Source organism: Lagenorhynchus albirostris, chromosome 20 (genome assembly GCF_949774975.1).
Source record: "Lagenorhynchus albirostris chromosome 20, mLagAlb1.1, whole genome shotgun sequence".
NCBI classification, from domain to species: domain Eukaryota; kingdom Metazoa; phylum Chordata; class Mammalia; order Artiodactyla; family Delphinidae; genus Lagenorhynchus; species Lagenorhynchus albirostris.
The window spans coordinates 11,017,138-11,039,258 of NC_083114.1; the positions used below are offsets into that span (position 1 = coordinate 11,017,138).

The 22,121-nt window shown below is 42.8% G+C and overlaps 1 protein-coding gene across 2 annotated transcripts in view; it reads right to left on the bottom strand.

Annotated features, from left to right (window-relative positions):
- KIAA0753 (KIAA0753 ortholog) overlaps positions 1-22,121 on the bottom strand; it is a 59,722-nt gene that overhangs the window by 6,756 nt on the left and 30,845 nt on the right. The window contains exons 10-16 of one of the 2 annotated variants that reach the window (XM_060132826.1): positions 20,483-20,620; positions 15,650-15,728; positions 14,513-14,596; positions 11,482-11,667; positions 10,283-10,364; positions 5,002-5,122; positions 4,280-4,504 (exon numbers count right to left, since the gene is read on the bottom strand). In XM_060132826.1, the coding sequence (XP_059988809.1) occupies positions 4,280-4,504; positions 5,002-5,122; positions 10,283-10,364; positions 11,482-11,667; positions 14,513-14,596; positions 15,650-15,728; positions 20,483-20,620 (915 nt within the window). The remainder of the gene's footprint in view (positions 1-4,279; positions 4,505-5,001; positions 5,123-10,282; positions 10,365-11,481; positions 11,668-14,512; positions 14,597-15,649; positions 15,729-20,482; positions 20,621-22,121) is intronic. The other variant, XM_060132827.1, reaches the window with a different exon arrangement.

Sequence of the window (22,121 nt, forward strand, 5' to 3'; positions counted from 1 at the left end):
TTTTTAACCTTCCTCACGCTGGCTTCCCCTGCTGGAAACTACTCCTCCTGGAGCCCTCTGTCCTCCTGACTCCAATCTAGACTAGCTGCTTTCTATGCTCACTGAAAAATTCTCTTAGAAATAGCTCTTCCCATTTTCTTGCAAGTTCCACGTTGGGGTCTTACGTTTCCTAAATCCCGTCTTCCTCTTTCTCAATGTGCACCTTGTGCTGGTGGTACACACCTTCTGGTAGCTTACTGAGAAACAGTGCATGGGAACTACATTTTTGGACACTTTACATACCTTAAACTGTCTTTATTCTACCCTTTTATTTATTCAATAATTTAGCTGAGCACAGAATTCTAGGGTAAATATGGGAGGCATGCTCTAATATCTTCTAGCAGGGTTGCTACTGACAACAATATGCCATTCTCATTTCTGATTATTTGAATGTGCCCAGTTTTAACTCTCTGGAACCTTCTGTCATCTTCTACTTACATTGGGATGCCCACCTATCCTTTGCACAACAGCATGCCGTGATGTGTTCTGTTCTGTTTATTTATTCACTCACTCACTCACTCACAGTGGGCAACTGGCGAACCCTTTCAATCTAGAGACTAACAACCTTCTGGGGATTTTTCTATAGTATTTCCTCAATAATTTTCCATTCCTCCTTTTTCCCTATTTTCACATTCTGGAACTCCTATTATGCAGATGTTTTCTCTGTTATAATAGCCTATATAGCTTTCATGGTTTTCAGCAAATGTCTGGATCTCTTAGCAATCTGCTATATTCAAGACTGAGAGTTTCAACTAAGCCTCCTACTTTCTGACTCCCCTGGACCCACGCATCCAGTGCTCCTCATTCCTGAGTCTTACCAAGGTTCTTCTGCACAAATCAGCCAGGGTCTTGGCTCCCCCCTCATCAGGCACTTGGCTCTCTCTGGTCTGCTAAGTCACTTGCCATTTCTCTAACTGCTCATGGCTTCCAAAATTTTCTTGCTATTTCTTATTTGCTGTCATCTATGGTTTCATGCCTTTTATCTAGTCTTTCAGTGGCATAGAGTGGGCCAGGGATATAGGGAGTAGAGATAAATCATATGTTCAATCTGTCCTTTTCTTTTCTTTTTTTTTTTTTTGCGGTACGTGGGCCTCTCACTGTTGTGGCCTCTCCCGTTGCAGAGCACACGCTCCGGATGCGCAGGCTCAGCGGCCATGGCTCACGGGCCCAGCCGCTCCGCAGCATGTGGGATCTTCCCGGACCGGGGCATGAACCTGCGTCCCCTGCATCGGCAGGCGGACCCCCAACCACTGTGTCACCAGGGAAGCCCTCAATCTGACCTTTTCAACCAGAAGTCTCCTGATTTGTTTTTCAAACAAGGAACCTTTAAGAGTTTGCTTTCATTAAAAGCATTATCACCTTAAGCCTTCCCTTCCAGAATCACTCTTTTATTTACATCCAGTTTATATCACCTGCCCCATTTGACCACTGGAACAGTGCTTTTCTCCATGTGGAGTGAGGAGTGGAGACATTAAAAGAAGGAGAAAAACTCAGCTTACTTCTCCCTCACCCAGAGGCTATCAGATGAAGTCAACTGTCTTTGGATACTTTTTCAAGATTTGATCGATATACTTCTCATCTTTGGAACACTCAAATAAGAAACAAAACAAGGGAGATCAAAAACAGAGCTAGAATATTTAGATGTGCTGTCACTTGAGGGTCAAGGACAGGAGAAGAGAACATTCGTGAAATTCAGGCGTATTTTAATAGATCTGACCTCAACATCTTAACCTATTAGTCCTTACAAACTGAGAGAGCTTTTCCCTACATCTACAAAACAACTATGAACAAAATGTATCGTTAATCAAGTGGTAAGAACATACAAGGAACAGTCTATCTTCCTTAGCTTATTTTGGACTTCCCAAGATGCCAGTTAGCCTAACCAATCCAGACAGGTTCTGTGCAAACCAGTGAGTATGCTACAGGACTGCGTGTTAACACACGGAAGCAAGTCAAGTGTACCTACTCTCCTCTCCAGAAAATAAATGCGCGTCTCAACAGAACAAAGGGTCTCATATGCTTTGAAGGGTATGTATATTAAGAGAAGTCTCAGGACTTCAGGCTAAGCCTGAGAGATAGAACATAAGTGATCATCTCTGATCTCACCCAAAAGCCCACCGAAATAAAAGGAGATAAATGAACACAGAAATCTGCAAGGAGAAAAAGACAAAACTAGATGAGAAATGTCCAAGATTTTCGGAAGATAAAAAGCACATGGAAGAATCAAAATTGACTCAGCAGTACAGAGGAAAAATACAGAGGAAGCTGAAACCTTAGGGTACATAGAGGGAGACGCCAAGGAAAAGCAAGCTGATCTGTCTCACAAAACACGTCTCACAGAAAGACTCTGGAAGTAAGAGAACCAGGAACCATGAAAGTGGAATGAAGGATCCGGTAGGAAATGAAGCAACTGGCTGAGAATCTGCAGAACAAGCAGTTAGACTGATGGGTCTCCACGTCTGCTCCTGGCAGCTACCTGACGATCCCTGCTTGACCCCCACAATAAAAGGAAGGTATATTCTTTGGAAAAAATAAACCAGTAATTTGGGGCTTTCCTGGTAGTGCAGTGGTTAAGAATCCGCTTGCCAATGCAGGGGACACAGGTTCGAGCCCTGGTCCGGGAAGATCCCACATGCCGCGGAGCGACTACGCCCGTGCACCACAACTACTGAGCCTGCGCTCTAGAGCTCGCGAGCCACAACTACTGAGCCCGTGAGCCACAACTACTGAAGCCCGTGCGCCTAGAGTCCACGCTCCGCAACAAGAGAAGCCACCGCAATGAGAAGCCCACGCACCACAATGAAGAGTAGCCCCTGCTGGCCGCAACTAGAGAAAGCCCGCGTGCGGCAACGAAGACCCAACACAGCCAAAAATAAATAAATAAAGTAATAAACCAGTAATTTAAAACCCAGCCAAATCATCAATCAAGTATGAAGATAGACACCTTCAAACATTTTAAGTCTCAAGAAATGTCCTCTAATACACAAAGCAGTATAGGCTCCATCAGAGTAAGAGAGTAAACCAAGAAAGAGGAGGACACGTGCAAACAGAAAACAAGGACCCTAACATGGGAGGGAGAATCGCATACTCAGTGTGGTTCCCAGGACCAGAACCACACTGCAGACCTAGAAAGCGGCTGGGCCAGACTGAGGCAGAAGGAAAGAGGGCCTCAGAAGAAAGAGTCAGGGTGGAGGCGAGAAACAGAGATTAATCAACATATCTGATCATGAGGAAAATTATGTTCAGACGTGTTGGCTAGTATGTGGGAAACGATAACAAATACATAAAAGAATAGGCAAATTAAAAAGAGGTAATTATTAACTCCTGGAATACGTTTGAAACTTGTTCAAGAAAGAAACGTCATCATGGTATACTGCTTGGCTCAATGATGAAGATTATCTGCACGTATGTAATAAAGTGATGCTCATGAGGAATTTAAATTTGGGCTCCATTTTAAGAGAAGGAATTTACACACATCTTTCAATTAACTATTTACGTAAAAGAAGGCTACCCATTCTTCAAATATTTAGTAGCAGTGGAACTGTTTTCTGACTCCACAAAACTCCCCTTCTTAGGGGAGGCGACAGCCAGAAGGAGGAGGTTAAGTGTAGCAAAGTCTGTAGGCCTGCTGCTCCTACTGTAAGTTTTTTTTTTGTTTTTTTTTTTTTTTTGCGGTACGCGGGCCTCTCACTGTTGTGGCCTCTCCCATTGTGGAGCACAGGCTCTGGATGCGCAGGCTCAGCGGCCATGGCCCACGGGCCCAGCCGCTCCGCAGCATGTGGGATCCTCCCGGACCGGGGCATGAACCCGTGTCCCCTGCATCGGCAGGCGGACTCTCAACCACTGCGCCACCAGGGAAGCCCCCTACTGTAAGTTTGTCCCGACCGTGAAGATTTCATGATCATAACTGTTTCCTGCCCAGTAATGATCTGTGTTCTCTGATGACACAGCCCTCAGTAACAGCAACAGGAAACCTCTCCTGTCTCGAATATTGTGCCTCTACCTAAGGAGGGGAGTCTGCAGAACGCTCCTTTGGATGCCATCAGCCATGCAGTTTTCCCATCTCCTCTCCCTGAAGAGAGGCATTTAGCAGCGAAAGCCTGTTCACTAGCCCCGAAGCAGCCACTGGAACTCCAGGGCGCAAAAGCACGGCCTGAGAAAGGCCAGGCCTTTCTCCAGCCTTTCCGTAAGTTGACACGTGGCACCCAGTTCCTCAACAAAGCACAAACCTTCTACTGACCTTTCAGCTATCAGCCACGGGTTGAAGGAGCCCACAGCCTCGTGCGCAGTAACCCGGAGGTACTGCTCGAAGCGGCGGCAGTAGTCACCAATGCTGCGCCGCATGCCCCGCGGGACAAAGAGGGCAGCTCGGCCTTCCTTCTGCTGAGCATCTTCTGAAAGGGAGAGAAGGGGATTCTCTCTTTTTTCCGGTCTCTCCTCTGTTCCCACACTTTCATCTAGGGAACTGAGAGCAAATAAAAATGATGAGAGCATTCAAAATCATCTGCAAGCGAGGGTAAACTGTTAATTCACCCTGATGGTTTGACAACCAAAGGCTTACCTCCATTTCCCTTCCTCACACTGAACAAAACGCAACATCTTATCACCACTCATTGTTTCTCCTTTACAGCGGACTAACCCTCCACACAGGAGGAACATGTGTCCCACGGACAAAAGAATTCTTAAAGCAGATCTTGCAGTAATTACCTGCACAATCACCTGTGCCAGTGTGATGCTTTCAATCGTAAAAACCAGCTAAACGTTACTGAAAGGATCCTTAAGATGCAACACACTCAATGCCCATCTTATAAGCACTACTATTTTACTGGGCCATCTTGGAGTTTGTCAAGATCTTGGTCAAAAGGAGAATCTCTCTCTGTCTTGTGGTAATTGAAGGAATGTGAAATCTAACATCAAAGGCAACCAACTACAATGAAATCATACAGTCTCGTTACCACTTACGTGCCATTGCAGGGCCTTTCTAACACGATGTTCACATCTGGGTCTTTGCGAGCTGCTGTCTTTGTGATCCTGATTGGATGAGGAGAAAGATGCCTTTCACTTACTGCTGGGATTTTTTGGTCTAGAAAAGGAGAAGCATAAAATGACTGCATATAAAGAAATGCTGGTGTATATATCAGAGCTGTCTTGGTGGCCAATAACCTGTGAGGAAGTCATGGGCACATCTCTTAAGCATAAAGGTTGCATTAGCAGTGCAAAGGGAAAAAAGTGCCCTTGTTTTAAATGAAAAGGGGAATTTAGAAGTCCCCAAGAGGGACTTCCGTGGTGGTCCAGTGGTTGAGGATCTGTCTTACAATACGGGGGACACCAGTTCGATCCCTAGTCGGGGAACTAAGATCCCACATGCTGCGGGGCAATTCAGCCTGTGCGCCACAAGTGCAGAGCCTGCACACCACAACTGGAGAGCCCGAGCGCCGCAACTACTGAGCCTGTGTGCTCTGGAGCTCACGCGCCACAACTAGAGAGCCCACGCGCCACAACTGGAGAGAAGCTTGCACACCGCAGCGAGGAGCCCACATGCGGCAACAGAAGATCCCGCACGCCGCAACTAAGACCCGATACAGCCAAAAAATAAATAAATAAATAATATTAAGGGGACTGTCGTTAAAAAATAAAAAAATAAAAGTTACCAAGAAACAAACCAATGAGGAGTCAGTTTTAAGAAATAAAGAACTTGTTTAAAAGCTTCTGTCAGCTCTTTGGAAGACTCTTTGAAGAGGTCTGTGCAAAGCCAGGTTCCATTAGGATCCAGCCCCCATTCCGAGGAGTCTTAAGCAGTTGGGTTTGTTTTTTAACCTTTAAATGATTTGATTGCTGGAGAAGGAAAAAAACCACTCACACCTGAACACTTAATTAGCTGATTTGTCTCTGGGCTTCGTTGGAAAAATCTGCATGATGATAGTCAAAACATTTAACTTATTAACTATACCTTGCAGGCTTGACCGCTCTTTTGAGTTTTGGATTACTTACCATTTTAAATGCATTTCAAATGTAGAATCCCACTCCTGGCACACACCCAGAGAAAACCATCATTCAAAAAGACACATGCACCCCAATGTTCACTGCAGCACTATTTACAATAGCCAGGTCATGGAAGCAACCTAAATGCCCATCGACAGATGAATGGATAAAGAAGATGTAGTACATATATACAATGGAATATTACTCATCCATAAAAAGGAATGAAATTGGGTCATTTGTAGAGATGGGTATGGACCTAGAGACTGTCATACAGACTGAAGTAAGTCAGAAAGAGAAAAACAAATATCGTATATTAACGCATTTATGTGGAATCTAGAAAAATGGTACAGACGAACCGGTTTGCAAGGCAGAAACAGAGACACAGATGTAGAGAACAAACATATGGACACCAAGGGGGGAAAGCAGGGTGGGGGGGATGAATTGCGAGATTGGGATTGACATATATATACTAATATGTATAAAATAGATAACTAATTAAAAAATGTAGAATCTCTGACTCACATATTTATATGCTTATGATTTTTTACGCTCAGAAATACTGCATAAGTCAGTTTTTGTAAAAATATTACTGAGAGGGGCTTCCCTGGTGGTGCAGTGGTTGAGAATCTGCCTGCTAATGCAGGGGACACGGGTTCAAGCCCTGGTTTGGGAGGATCCCACATGCTGCAGAGCAACTAGGCCCATGAGCCACAGCTACTGAGCCTACGCGTCTGGAGCCTGTGCTCCGCAACAACAGAGGCCGTGATTGTGAGAGGCCCGTGCACCGCGATGAAGAGTGGCCCCCGCTTGCCACAACTAGAGAAAGCCCTTGCACAGAAATGAAGATCCAACACAGCAAAAATAAATAAATTAATTAATAAACTCCTACCCCCAACATCTAAAACATAAAAGAATATTAGAAAATATTACTGAGAGTACAATCAATTTTCAATTGATTTCAGAAAAGAGAAGATAAGACATATAGGTTCGACACTGCACAATTCAAAAATCACTTTAAATTTGGTTTTTGTGATGCAACTGAACATACAATCAGAACAATTAGAAACAGAGGGTTCTTATGAGGATTTCATGATTCTGGATTTAAAGTGTCCAAAAATTCATTTCGGAGCTCCTTTTAAATGCAAACCTAGACTCTAGCAGAGTCAGAGATAGTGACTAACAATTTAAATTGTCCTTGAAAAAGAGAACACTGAGTCCTTGGTAAGGCTGTCTTCTGCATGATGCAACCTGACTGTGGCCATTGGCCAAACCATCAGTGAAACAGTCGCCCTTCAACATTTCCCTCTCCTCTGCTTCCTTACGAAAAGATGCCCACTGATTCACTAAGCAATGATTAGAAGGGTCCTCCCTGTGCCAGGCCCATGCTAGGTACCGTCGGGACACAACTGAATATGACAAAACTCTCTGGCCTCAAATATTCTGTGGCTTCTTTGGGAGAGATAAAGAGCTCTAACAGGGTAGGACATGCCAAAAGTCTACGGGAGTTCACAGGAAGGGAGCAAAGTTCCAGCCTAGGAAAGCCAGGAAAAGCACGGCCGAGTAGGATCACGTGAGCCGGGCCTCGAAGAATGGTTCAACTGTCATGTGAGGATGAAAATGGAAGCTGGAGTAGGAATGGGGGAAAGAGAGAACGACATGAACAAAGAATAGCGCTGGAAAAATTACAGAAGACAAAAGGAACAGATTTGTTATTTTGTTTAGATGGCTCATCTTTCTGTCAGAATTTGACATGGAGAATACTTTTCCTAAGACAATACCCCAAACTCATACTCTAAAAAAAGTATATATACATAAGCTGCTGTTGTAAACCTTCTATATCCACAATTTCCTTTACTTCTCTTAATACTCATAGTACTGAAATTCCTTTAGAGGTAATGTTTAACCACATTTTATTTTCCTCCTTTCACTGCGTAAAGTAATAACTGATAAGCATGTGTCAAAGAGAATTTGAGTAACACTTCCCAGCCCAAATTGTGATAGTAGCCTAGCAACTGCAGCCAGAACGCATATGTATGAATTTTTTAAAGTGGAAGAGAAAAGTGAAAGTCTTTTCAACAAACAGAGCAAGAACAAGTGGATATCCATTAGTGGAAAAAAAAAAAGAACTTCTACCTCAAACCACAGGCAAACTTTTACTCAAGATGGATCACAGGCCCACACATAAAAGCTAAAACCATGAAGCTTCTAGAGGAAAACAAGTCTCTCTTCTCAACTTGGGAGTAGGCAAAGGTTTATTAGATCAGAGAAAGCAAAAACTATACAAGAAAAAATGGACAGGTTAGACTTTATCAAAATTTAAAATGTCTGCTCATAATAAAACACATTTGAGAAAATAAAAAGGTGAGCTATAGATGGGGAAGAATGTTTGCAGATATCCGCTGGACGAGATTAGTGACTGCTGGGATGAGGGGAGGGAGAACGAGGGGTGATGCTACTGGATGCAGGGCTTCTTTTCAGTGATGAAAACGTTCTGGAATTAGCAATGACGTCTGCACAATTCTGTAAATATACTAAAAATTACTGAACTCTTTAAAAGGGTAAATTTTATGGTATGTGAATTACATCCAATAAAGCTGTTTTGAAAACAAACTATATATATATATATATATATGAATGACAACTCAAACCCACAATGCATAAAGAATTCCTACAACTCAAAAATAAAAAGACAATCGAATTTCTTAAAATGTAAAAAAGATTTGGACACTTCACAAAGGAAGACATACAAATGACTAATAACTACTTGAAAATGTTCTAAACATCATTATTGACCAAGGAAATGAAATTAAAGCCATAAAGAGATACTGCTACAGGCCCACCAGAATGGTTACAATGAAAAAGACTGACAATTCAAATATTGGCAGAGCTCTCTAGCAACAGGAACTCAATGTAGATGGGAGTGTAAAACGGTACAGCCACTTTGGGGAAAGGTTTGGCAGTTTTTTATAAAGTTAAACATGTACCTATCCCATAACCTGGCAAGTCTACTCAGGTGTTTATCCAAGAGAAATGAAAACTTATGTCCATACAAAGACTATACGTGAATACACCCATAGCAGATTTATTTCTAATAGCCTCAAACTAGAAATAACCAAATGCAGATCTACAGGCAAATGGATAAACTAGATGTGGTACATGCATACAATGGAATACTACTCAGCAATAAAAAGGAATGAACACTGATACAAAGTGTGGTAGGCTGCACACTGGCTCCACATTCTATTCCCTGGAACCTGTTAATGTCCCCTCTATGGCAAGAGGGACTTTAAGGATCTTGAGATGGGGAGAGTAACCTGGATCACTGGGGTGGCCCCTAAGTGTAATCAACATGTCCTTATAACAAGCAGGCAGAGGAAGATTTGACTCAGAAGAGGAGAAGGCAATGTGACAACAGAAGCAGTGTGAAGTAATACGGCTGCAAGCCAAGGACTGCAGGCAGCCTTAGAAGCTGGAAGAAGGAACCAGCCCTGTCACCACCTTGATTTTAGCCCTTTAAGACTCACTTCAAACTTCTGACCTCCAGGAACTGTAAGAGAAAAAATTTGTTTTAAACTGCTAAATTTGTGCTTTAACTTGTTACAAACTTGTTACTGTGGCAATAGGAAACAAGTAATAGATAAATTTATAAGATATCATGCTAAATGAAAGAAGCCTTAGACAAAAGAGTAAATACATGTATGATTCCATTTATATGAAATTCTAAAACAGACAAAACTAATCTATAGTTAAAAAAAAAAAAAGCACAGTCGTTGCCTGGGTGGTGCGGAACTGACAGGGAAGGAACATAGGGGAACTCTCCACAGTGATGAGAAGCTCTGTTTTGAGAGAAGTGTTGGGTAACAAAGGTATGCCCGTCTGTCAAAACCCATCAAACAACACTTAATAAGTTAACACTTAATAAGTTAAGATCTGTGCATTTTATTATATGTGAATTTTATCTCAAAAGGAAAAAAAGCCATAAATAAATATTAAGCCCTAGTTAGTGATAACAAATGTTGAAATATTTCAGATAAGATGTACTGATGTCTTCAAGTTACTCTGAAATGCATCCAAAAATAAGATGGATTGATGGATGCACAGAGGATAAGCAGACATATGATAAAGCAAACACAGCAACATTTTAATTGTAGAATCTAGAAGATGCGTATATGGGCGTCCACTGCAGAATTTTTTCAACTTTTCTGTATGTTTGAAATTTTTCAGAATACAATGTCAAGGGAAAAAGTGGGGAAACACTCACCATTTTTTTCTTCCTGCATCCAAAGATGAGGATCAGTAAATACAATTTTATTATATCTTTGGCGAACCGTCTCCTGGTATTTCTTTAAAAAAAAAAAAAAAGTATAATTTATGAGGAAAAAAATTAGTTTCATTACAAACCAGAGACTAGTACAGCAGACATTTCCTATAGACCCATTACCAGAAACAGGCATCTCCCAGGGCCAGGAAGTGATTAGTTCATGAGATGAAATGTAAAAGAAAATGAAGCAATTAATCTAATTAATCTAATCTAGACCAGCACTGCCCACTAGAACTTGAAGTGATGATGGAAATGTTCTATTTTTGCCACGTCCAATATACCAGCTAACTATTGACCGCTTGAAATGTGAGTGATGTACTTACTCTTAATTAATTTGCCTTAAATGGCCATCTGTGGCTACAGGCTACCATTTTGGACCCTTCAGGTCTAGACAGTTAACGCGGGGTAATCAGTTACAAGACTAGGATAAACTACACATTTTTAAATTTTCAAAAACCAACTAAAAGTTGCCTTCCCTATAATGTTTCTGTTTAGCAGCAAAGCCAAAATGAGATTTCATCATGGTGGAGTTAAAAAGAAAATGCTGAACTAGGAGTCAGGAGACCTGGATTCTCAGCCCACCTCTGGTGGGAATTTTTGTGTGACCTTGGCCACGTCACTTACTCCCTTATTGGGTCTCAATTTCCTGCTCAGAACAATCCAGGGGTTGGCTTGAGTAATGCTTGAGGTCTAAAATTCTCTGAGAAAAGCGTTCTAAAGTAGTATCATGGGAATTAGAGAAGGTAAAGTTAGCTGTGATTTGCCAGGATCACATGCTAGCAGAGCAGAAGAGGCAACTGAACAGCATTTACAAGCTGAGGGATGAAGAAGTTAAGTTGTTGGTCGCATCTGTGGGCCTGGGCTCCGGTCCGGTGTCTTTCGTATCCCATACCAACGATGAGTTATGTGTCAGGTAGGGTGCTGATACTTCATACCTCATTTTGTCCTTAAAAGCACCCTACTTATTAGAGAGGGTACAGGACTTTACCAAGGCCGTACACTGGGCTGGCAGTCGAGCTGGGATTTAAACTCAGGACCAGGTGACTCTGAAGTTCTAAGCTACAGAGCCATGAGGAGAAGCGGCGCTCAGCAGAAGTCAGCAGCCAGCCGCCGACCAGAGCTGGCAGTACCGGCCTTACCTCCATTTCCTCCATGCGGAGCATCATGGCCTCCAGACATGGGCTGTCATTGCTGTCCCCCCAGGTGACTAAGGCCTCAGGCTCCGAGATCTTAGAGTGAGTCACAGCCCAGAGCTCGTGAGCGGCATCTTCCAAAAAATCATCCAGCTGCTGAATGCTACTGGATTCACAATCAACAGCTGTAGCCTGCAAAACAAGGGAAGGGGATGGAAGGCGATACAGAAATAACAGAGATCTTAAAGATTAATGCTACTCATAATAAACCAGCCACGCAGTGATCCAACACGCAGTTTCTACACTAAATCTAACCTCTCCTAAGTCAGTAAACGTCAAGAGCAGTGACATCAGCACAATTTCTACCACAGTCATTTAAACAGCAACATCAACTGAGGAGTACCATTACTGTCCATGGGAATTATCTTTATTACCTGTTTTGCCACTTGGTAAAGCAAATATATTCCTTGTGCTATACTCAGAAGAATGTCCAATATTTCACATGTCACATACTACAGAGGACATACCTACAGTATTCTCTTTTTGGTTCAGTGCTTTGTAAAAACATCTGTTCATGACATCACAAAAGTTCATGATTCTTGTCTTTGCTTGAGACTTTCTACCTGTAACCTGGAAGAGCTTTGACCAGCCTTTCTTGACCTTGTATTCTTTACATTCACTTTACAGCTTGCAAAGCATTTTTATATGTGTTGTTATTTCTTTTGATTCTAATATATGTCTATAATCTGCTCTGAAAGAGGCTTTTACAAAGAATGTCTGCTGGGGGAATAATCATATCAGGCTCTGGAATGAGACATTCCTGGGACTAAATCTTGGTTCTGCCTACTGGTATGCCTCCAAGTGTGGGCAAGTTTACTTAACCTCTCTGGGCCTCAACCTTCTGGTCTGTAACATGGAAATAATAATCCTATATTTCAGAGTTGCAAGGATTACATGAGCATTTTCACATTGGAACACTTACAATGGTTGGCACGAAGAACAGTTACCGCCATAGTAATTTTTAAAACCTTTTAATCAACGGTTCACAGAAGAAAATATATTAATGGCCAATCAAGATATAAAGAAATGCTCAACCTTAACCAAAGTTAAAGAAATGAATATCAGTTGAATAACCAATACAATAAAATTAAAAAAAATCTAGAGACAACTAAACCAATAATACAGGTCTGGTTAAGATGTGTTTATTTGTATTTTCATTCTTAATATTTAAAGAATTGAATATCAAGAATACTACGAGATGAGAGATAAGGTCCCAATATGCTGGTATGGAAAGATCACCAAAATATAAAGGAAGAAGCTGGATACAGAGGAGCATATGGTATCCGTTTGTGGGGGGCTTTTACTTTTTACATTACACTTTTTCTGAATCGTTTGCATTTTTAGCCACGTGCATATACAACTTTTAATTTAAAAAACCACACTTTGGGAAAGTGCATTTCACACACAAGTTCAGTTAGTGGCGGCAGCAGCAGCAGGAGACAAACACGTTATGATGGCATCCTTCCAAAACCTTTTTCCTGATACCAGGGATCGTCTTGTCTGCAAGAAAACTACCGAGAGCTTCAGTTTACTTGCAAAGCGCAGCAAACGTCTTCTCCATTTGAGAGATGAGAACTCTGGGAATATGTGTTCAAGGTCCCACAGCTCTTTTATAAGTTAACATAGCAAAATAACTCTTTTTACTTCATCATGCCAACTTCAATGAGTTGGTTTTTATTCAGTTATTTATAAAAACTGACTGTTGACGGTGCTGCCTGGGAAATTCTGTGCAGCGATGCTGTGTAACAGTAGCCCAGAACACTGAATACTGGATAGAGTTACTTTTCTATTTCAAGAAATTGTATTAAAGCCCATTTAATGCCTACAGAATGATTCTTATATATAAGAATGATCATTTCTAATAATATTCAAACATGTCTACTTCACTGACAGCATTTATGGCCACTTCATATTTCTGTCATATTAATATGCCTTATGGAGCTGCCTCCCTAGATGAGCGGCTAGTCTCATTTTTTGCTAGGGAAAAAGGTATTTGGTGGCTCTGATGCACAAAGCATCCAGCCATAGCGTGCCCAGTCTGTACGAGTCAGAGGTAGGCTTTCAGCTTCCGGTCTCAGAAGCCTCACCTCACGTGAGATTCTGTCACAAAATATTGGTACAATAAAATTTCAATTGCAGAAATTATGAAAATACACCAAAACTAAACTATTGCTTAATAAATTAGAACAGGGATACATTCTCAAAATCTCCTTTCTTCCCGTTCCTAAGGTTGGGCTGGTGGAACTTCATTCCAACTTCCTTCTAACTCTGAGACCTTCACCCTTGCTCTGCCCTTTACTTGCTTTGAGTATGTAAAGCAGTAACTTCTTTCCAACCTCCACAAAGACCCACTAGAGGCAGCCTGCACCTCCTCGTCCCTACGCCTAGGCAGGGTGGGAACATTCCCACAGATGCTGAACACAAGTCCTCCGGAGGAAGAGCACAAGGGTGGCCAACCACAAGATATGTTTCCATTCTTCTCAAATGTTATCATTTGCTCCTGAGCCACCTCTTCTCTCTGCCAGGCCAGGTACTGGTCATTATTAGGCACTCAAAACATGCTTGCTTAGCAAGAAGTATTAGGCCCTCAGTATAAAGGAAATTAGGCCAGTAATGAGCAAAAGTAGGCTGAATCAGAGGAAATGAGGGCAGCCATTCTTCTGCCGCAGGCCATCAACATTCAGGGTCACGCAGTCTACCCACATTCTGTCATCAGGAGGAAAGGAAAAAGACGCTGACAAAAACCTGTGGCTCTAGAGATTTCTGTGAGCTGTCTGCAAGGCTCATCTAAGTCATAATGCTAAATATACACTGTAAGAATGAATATGCCAAATATGAAAAACAACCTCCACCCTCTGGAGCGGGATAGTCTAGTGTTTGCAGGGTAATCCGCCTATCAGTTTTCCTTACAACCCAGGACATTATCATGCAATAATACCAGCGTCAGGCCAGAATGCCAGCCCCACACAACACACACCTTCTCCGCAGGCTGGGCTGTTGCTGCGATCACTGACAGTCGATCCTTCAAACGAGTATCTGCTTCCACAGAAGAATTGACTCTCTATTAAAACAGACAAGCATGCTCATGAATGATGAACATTTACAACCCATATTAGTACAAATGGATTTTGCTCCCAGAATAACTTCTGTGTGGAACTGTTCATCAGCTTTAGCTATATCAGGCTTTTTGCGGGAATTCAAAGCACTCTGTCTTCATGAAAATAAATGCCATGTGCTGGTCTTGGCTTTCTGCCCCTTGTCTTCCCTCAACTTTGTAAACACTGTCAGAGTAGCTGTGTGTTTTTGTGCAATTACTCAACTTCTCTGTTCCACAGTTTCCTCACTGATAACATAAGGAGGTTGGATGGTTTGGCCACTAAGAACCCTCCCAGTTCTATAGTCCTGAGATTTCCATGGACTCTAAGAATGATTTAACATTTCTTAGACCAAGAGATACAGAAGTTCAGTGGTCTGTTCAGGGTCCCAGAATGTCCTTCATTCTATTTAAGATTCTAGTGCTCTTTTGTGGCCTCATCTACTCACACAAACAAGATTATTTCCATTTACGGGGTGGACCTAGAGGGTCTGGCCGTAGCCTTCAGCTCACCGCTCACAGGAGGATGGCACAACCTACTGGTGAGGCTCTATGCAATTTCATCTTGAAGAAAGTACCGGTTTGTGCACAGAAAGCTGTCCTAACATCTCTCTCCTTGGGAAAAATAGAGCAAATCATTCCAAATCACTGAGGTGAAAGAGCAGTGATGGGATTAGAGTGGAAGCAGTGAACGGAACACTAACACCACCAATAGCTCTATTTGATTGAGAATGTAAATTGCAATAGAAACTCATTCCCCAAACTAAAATCTCACCTTTCTCAAAAGTGGTACTTTCTCTTCCCCCATCTTGTTCCCTTCCTCACAATGGAAGGCACATCAACAATGTGGGTGCCCCAAAGGGGCCCCAGCAGCGCTGCAGGCACGCGATGAAGCACGGAGCAGCACCGCAGCTTCCAGCTGCCACACACTCAGCCCTGCAAAGGCTCAGTGTGACCTCTGGAGCAACTCTTTTTATTTGAAACTTCCAAAAGGCAAGCACACGGGATGAACTAGATTACCTGGGCCTTGACCAGGAGAGGCTTCAAACGCTCCAGAACTGCCTTCTCTACCTTATCCGCTAATTGGGTGGCAGAAACACTATTTAGAAATAAAACTGAAAATTAAAATCAAAAGCAAGAAAATATCCTATTGTGCATATTTATTTACCACCCCAGCCGAAGGGAAACCAAATGATTATAAAAACTGTAGGGCCTCTCTAATTTTCATGGCCATATGAAATCCCTGGGGATCTTGTTAAATGCAGATTCTGATTCACTTGGTCTGAGGGAGGCCTGAGAGTCTGCATTTCCAACAAGCTTTCAGGTGATGCAATAATGCTGGTCGTGAACCTAACTTTGAGGACAAGGGCTGAGATAACATCTGAAGAAGTATATTAGGCTCTGAATCCATTTTGAAAGAATAATGGCTGCCTTGAAACAACTAAAGAGGGCAGAAGACTCAACAAATGAAACCAATTTTGTTCCCTTCCAAGCCCGACAATAACAGAATTAGACATAAACTCACAAAGACAAGGGGGGAAAATGGTGCTGGAAGCAGAAGGACAAAAGTGGTAAGTAACTTACTGGCCTGAGAAAGCTGAATTCTAGGGTCATAATGGGGAAACCTGAGAACTTACACAATTTGTACTGCTGACTTAAAGAGGCCCAAGACTGGTAGCACCAGGTATGCCTAGGCCTGGGGGTGAGCTGGGAGGAGGTGGCTTAACTATGAAAGACAAGAGTCAAATGATGCTTGAGAAGTTAGATCCCGAGGTCCCTTTCCCTCCTTCGCACAACTGGACCACTGCCTCTCTCCAGCTCTGAGGGAAGTCTAGTTGCTCATTCTCTGGAGGGGCCTCTTGACCAGGGGATGCCAATTACATTGAGACAGGAGGTGCCCTACTGAAAAGAGGGGGTTCATGTACGTGAGCTGAATGCCAAGTGGTAAGACTCACCACCCTCCTGCCCAACTCAGCTCCTAGGACACTGGCATCAGGTCCTCACCCTCCAGGCAGAAGATCAAAAGACTCATCTCTGGATAGTTTGACCTACCCCAAAGGAAAGACCTAAGGACCCACATGAGGGTCCTTAGCCAACAGTCCACCCAGATGACCCTAGAGTAAAGCTCAAGGTCAATAATCCTTCCATCAGATGGTGCTAGAATAGCCAGATATCCATAAGGAAAACAATGAACTTGCGTCAGCATCTCATCTCATGCACAGAAATTAATAAAAAATGGATTGCAGACATAAAAATAAAACCTAAAACTATAAAGCATTTAGAAGGAAACACAGACCATCTTTGAGATGTCAGCATTGGCAATGATTACTTGTTTCACAGAAGAGACTGTAAAATGAAAAAACTGATAAGCTGATCCTAATCAAAATTGATAAGCTGATCCTAATCAAAATTGATAAGCTGATCCTAATCAAAATTTAAAACTTCTAGTCATCAAAAGACCCCATTAAGAAAATATACAGGCAAGCCACAGTATTGTGAGAAAATATCTGCTGCACATATTCTGAAAAGGGCCTCAAATCCAGAAAATATATTTTAAAACTCTTAAAAATCAGTAATTAAAAAAATGATAAAAAATGGGCAAAAGACTTGAACAGACACATGACAATAAGCACTAAAACAGATGCTCATCATCATTAGACTTCAAGAAAATACAAATTAAAATCCCAACAAGATACTACCACACTCTGACCAGAATGGCTAAAATTAAAAAACAATAAAACAAAAAACCCCAGACATTACCAACTGTCAGCTAGGATGTGGAAAAACTAGAAAGTAACTCCCATACTAACTAAAAATGGAAAATACCCCAAAGGTTAATTCACAGGAGGATGGATAAACAGACTGTGGGACAGTCATGCAATAGAATACTTGGCAATAAAACAGAAAACTATGCAAGGCAGCCCGCTGTCCCCCTGACCAGGCTTCTTCCAGAAGTCCACTGCACTTGGTTCACTTCCAGATGCCCCAAATGGGGTAAGCCCTACATTTGCAAGGACTCATTCATGACCTTGCCCATTAACTTCCCAGGATGGGCACCTAAAAACTCCTAGGGAAGTGCAGGATGGACTCTGTGCAGCCTACTTTCCCTGGGAATCTTCATCTACTACCAGCAGCATGGCCTTTTCCTTGTTTAGCTAGGTTTGGGCTTGCTTCTCAGCTGTCAGGATGAACAATATATGGCTAGTGATACACACTTATATAACAGATTTATGAATAAGGGTAATGAAAAGATTAACACAGGAATCAAGACAGTGGTGAACTCTGGGGAGAAAGAAGGGGATGCAACTGAAGAGGGACTCACAGGGAGTTTGAGAGCAGGGGTGCTGACCTATCTCTTGGTTTGGGGTGGTGGTTCACAGTGCTCACCCTCTAAAGCAAGAGCCACAGCCTTTCCAGCCTGGGAGTGAACGTTCTATCATGACCAGTGACAGCATGCACAGCTGTGTCAACGAGAATTCTGTTCATGTGACTTCAGGGTGAATCATTATCAGAGCTAGAAAAATGAGCCAACTGCAGTAGTATCAACTAAACCTTCTCATGAACTTCTTCGTGCCCGTAGTTAGGTGGTAACACTCTTGGGGGCAAATGGGAAAAGCAAACTAATTCAAAAACCTTAGGCTGCACTCAAGCTAACATGTGAAGCAAAAGTATCCACACAGCCACTCACAAGAGCAGATTGCATGTCAACCTCCTACCCTACCAAGCCAGGAGAAAAGCACCTCTGAGTGCAGTACAAACAAATAGATATAATACTGATCTTTCAGATTAAACTCCTCCGAAACTATAGATATCATATCATTCAAACTCCACACAAAAGAAATAATTCCTAGCAAAAATACTGTGTAAAATACACGTAGGCATGCAGATATTCATTCATTCATTCAGTGAGCTTAGGCCCAAATGGTCCAGCTTGGTGGTGAAACTATCTAGACCAATTAGAATAGGCAAGCATTCACTGTCCTTCCTCAGAAGCAAACACATACCTCAGTTTTTTTCCCCCTATTAATTAATTAATCAATCTATCTATTTATTTATTTATGGTTGTGTTGGGTCTTTGTTGCTGCGCGTGGGCTTTCTCTAGTTGTGGCGAGCAGGGGCTACTCTTCATTGCGGTGGATGGGCTTCTCATTGTGGTGGCTTCTCTTGTTGCAGAGCACGGGCTCTAGGCGCACAGGCTTCAGTAGTTGTGGCTCGCGGGCTCTAGAGCACAGGCTCAGTAGTTGTGGCGCACAGGCTTAGTTGCTCCGCGGCATGTGGGATCTTCCTGGACCAGGGCTCGAACCCATGTCCCCTGCATTGGCAGGAGGATTCTTAACCACTGCACCACCAGGAAAGTCCCATACCTCAGTTTTTGAAGTCTATCCATTTCTTCAGTTTTGAGTTCATTCAATTCCTTTGTTCTTCTGGAAGTTTCAGCATCAAGCCAACTGAGCCTAGAGGATGGTATCAGAGTCACCCTAACTCTCCTCAAACCAGCCAGGACTCCCTGGGGCTCCAGTCTGGGCTCCACTGTTGGCTTCTTAGGTGACTTCGAAGTACTTTAAGCAGGCAGATGGTCAATAAACATAAGAAGTGTGACTACACCACTCAACAATCTCAACTAGTTGTGAAAATGACTAGATGACGTAGAACAGCCCTGCTGCTTTGGTTTTTCTCTACCTCAGAAACATACAGTTACCTCTGTTTTTGCATTTTGTCCATTTCTTCGGCTTTTAATTCTTCTAATTCCTTTAATCTTTTGGAAATTTCAGCATCAAGCCAAGTGAGTCTAGCAGACAGTACAAAAGACTCAGACCAATTCTGCCTTGACCTGCAGGTAGCATTACCACATAAAGAGACCAGGAGTCAGGATCCCCCAGAGCACCAATCCTGGCCCCATTAAAGACTCAGGAGGTAACGCAGCCTCTGGGCCAGTAAAGCTCTCCGTGTAACGTTTCATGTAAAAAGACATTCACCCGCAAGAGCACTCCTAGTGAGTGCAGAGCCACAAAAAAGAAATACCCACGAATATTCTCGAGAAAACTAGCCATTGCTGCAGTTAGGACTTCTTGCTCAGCTGTAAAACAAAGCTGTTCCTGTATCTTCCAGCTCAAAGAAATGGGCTCCCAGGAGAGCCCTAAAGGCAGAGAAAAGTCAAATAAAAACAGAAAGGAAAAGCTGACTCGGAACAACCTTACTGTATGTGTTAGGGCTTGATGCTTTCAGTTTAGGGTATGTGAATAGTATCAAATTATCTAATGGTCCACTTTCGCTTTGGCTTCCCTATAATTGCAAGAACAATTTCAGCCAAATGAATGCAGAGCAACCTGTTTTCACTGCTCTCTTGTCATGGAATGGCCTCACCTCATCACCCCCTATTTAAAGCCTATTCTTTAAGTCCTAATTGATTTTCCATCTCCCTCCACAAAGCATAGATCTCTGCAGAGGTATCCTGTCCCCGTTCTGAACTCTCTCAGCTCTTAACTCTTCAGTTCTCAGGGGACATACGATGTTCTATCTTAAATTATAGTCAGTGATATGTCCTCTCTACTAAGCAGCGCCTGGGATTCTGTCCTTTTTGCCCCCCTTTTTAAAAGTCTCCAGAGAGCTCACAACTGTACCATATACAAAACAAGCAATTGGTAGACAACTGACACATACATAATTTTTGAATGAATTAGACAAGGAATAAAAAAGGGGTTCACTGTCTGAGCTGCATAATTTGACAGAAAAGTTTAGTGATTTCCATTTTAAATAGCCAACTTTATACATGGGAAAGAGAAGAGTTCACTTTACAATCCTCGTGAAAGGGGGCCTTTACTTTTCAAAGACTTGACGAACACCAGGACAAACCTCACTGCTTCGTGCTCAACAGCACCTCTCAACTGACTTTCCTCTTGAGTATCTTCTTTCTGGAGAGACTGTTCTTTTGCGGCATCTTTGGGGCTAGATTTCACCTTTAGCCAGGCAGCACTGCAAAAAAATGGAAAACTATGCCTTTGTAATCATTCACTCCACATCCAATGACTCGTAAAAGGTGCCAGCTCAGAGGAGACAAGAGCGTTAAATTAATGGTGATCTACAGGATGGGGCTCTGAATTGGAAACTGAATGTAAAGCAGAGTGAGATCCTCCAGGGTTCAGGCTCAGTGTCAAAGCAGAGAAGTCCTCCTTTGCTTCATAGAAGCAATCACTATTGTAAATGAAAAAACAACTGTCCATTACAGAATAATGGGTGAACCTCAACAGAACCCTGTTTTAATATATAGCTTTGGGTCACTGATTACATTCCACGTTACATAGCAACTTTGTGCCTTTATGAGGCCTAATACAGCACTTTGAGCCCGTAAGCCTTATGCCCTCCCCTCCCCCACCGACCACACATACACTCTAGAAGACAGTCCACTGTATATTTGGTTTGCAATATAAACTCCAACCAACTGCTGTTTTTATGAGCTTACAACTGAATTCACATCTCTATACTAACACGTATATAAAAATACAGATTTTTTTTTTTTTTTTTTTTTGCCACGTTGGGTGGCATGCGAGATCCTAGTTCCCCAACCAGGGATCGAACCCATGCCCCCTGCAGTGGAAGCACGGAGTCCTAACCACTGGACTGCCAGGGAATTCCCCAAAAACAAAGAATTTAGAGCAGAGAAACAAAAGCAAAAAAGCACATGCACTGTGAAATCAGAAGACCTGATTTTAGTCCCAGCTCTGCTATATAAGCAAGACATTAGATTCGCTGGACACTGTTTCTTCAGCTTTAAAGTGAGAGTCGAGGAATAAGCATAACCATCCATTCACAGTCATTCAGAGTCTTCGGGGACTCCATCCCACCAGGCTTCTCACCGTGTCTCCTGTCCGCCTCTTAAAAGCTGAACCCTTCAAGTCACCTATCTTCTCACTTGTTCTCCTCCCCCCATTACTACTTTTGGCTGCCTTCCTTTTACTGTCCTACCTCCTGGCCCTTTGCATTGTGCTTTTGAGAACCACTGTCCCACAGTATACACGCTCCCCTTCACTTTTAAATTTTTTTTTCTATATATATATTCTATAAATTTATTTATTTATTTTTGGCTGCATTGGGTCTTCGTTGCTACGCACGGGCTTGCTCTAGTTGTGGCAAGTGGGGGCTACTCTTCATTGTAGTGCGCAGGCTTCTTGTTGAGGTGGCTTCTCTTGTTGCGGAGCACGGGCTCTAGGCGTGCAGGCTTCAGTAGTTGTGGCATGCAGGCTCAGTAGTTCTGGCTCGTGGGCTCCAGAGCGCAGGCTCAGTAGTTGTGGCGCACGGGCTTAGTTGTTCCGTGGCATGTGGGATCTTCCCTGACCAGGGCTCGAACCCGTGTCCCCTGCATTGGCAGGCGGATTCTTAACCACTGCGCCACCAGGGAAGTCCTCCCCTTCACTTTTAACCAATTCCCCAAAGACTACTTCCACCTAACTGGACTCTGCAGCCCCTGAAGGACAATGCCTTCTCCCCAGCTCCG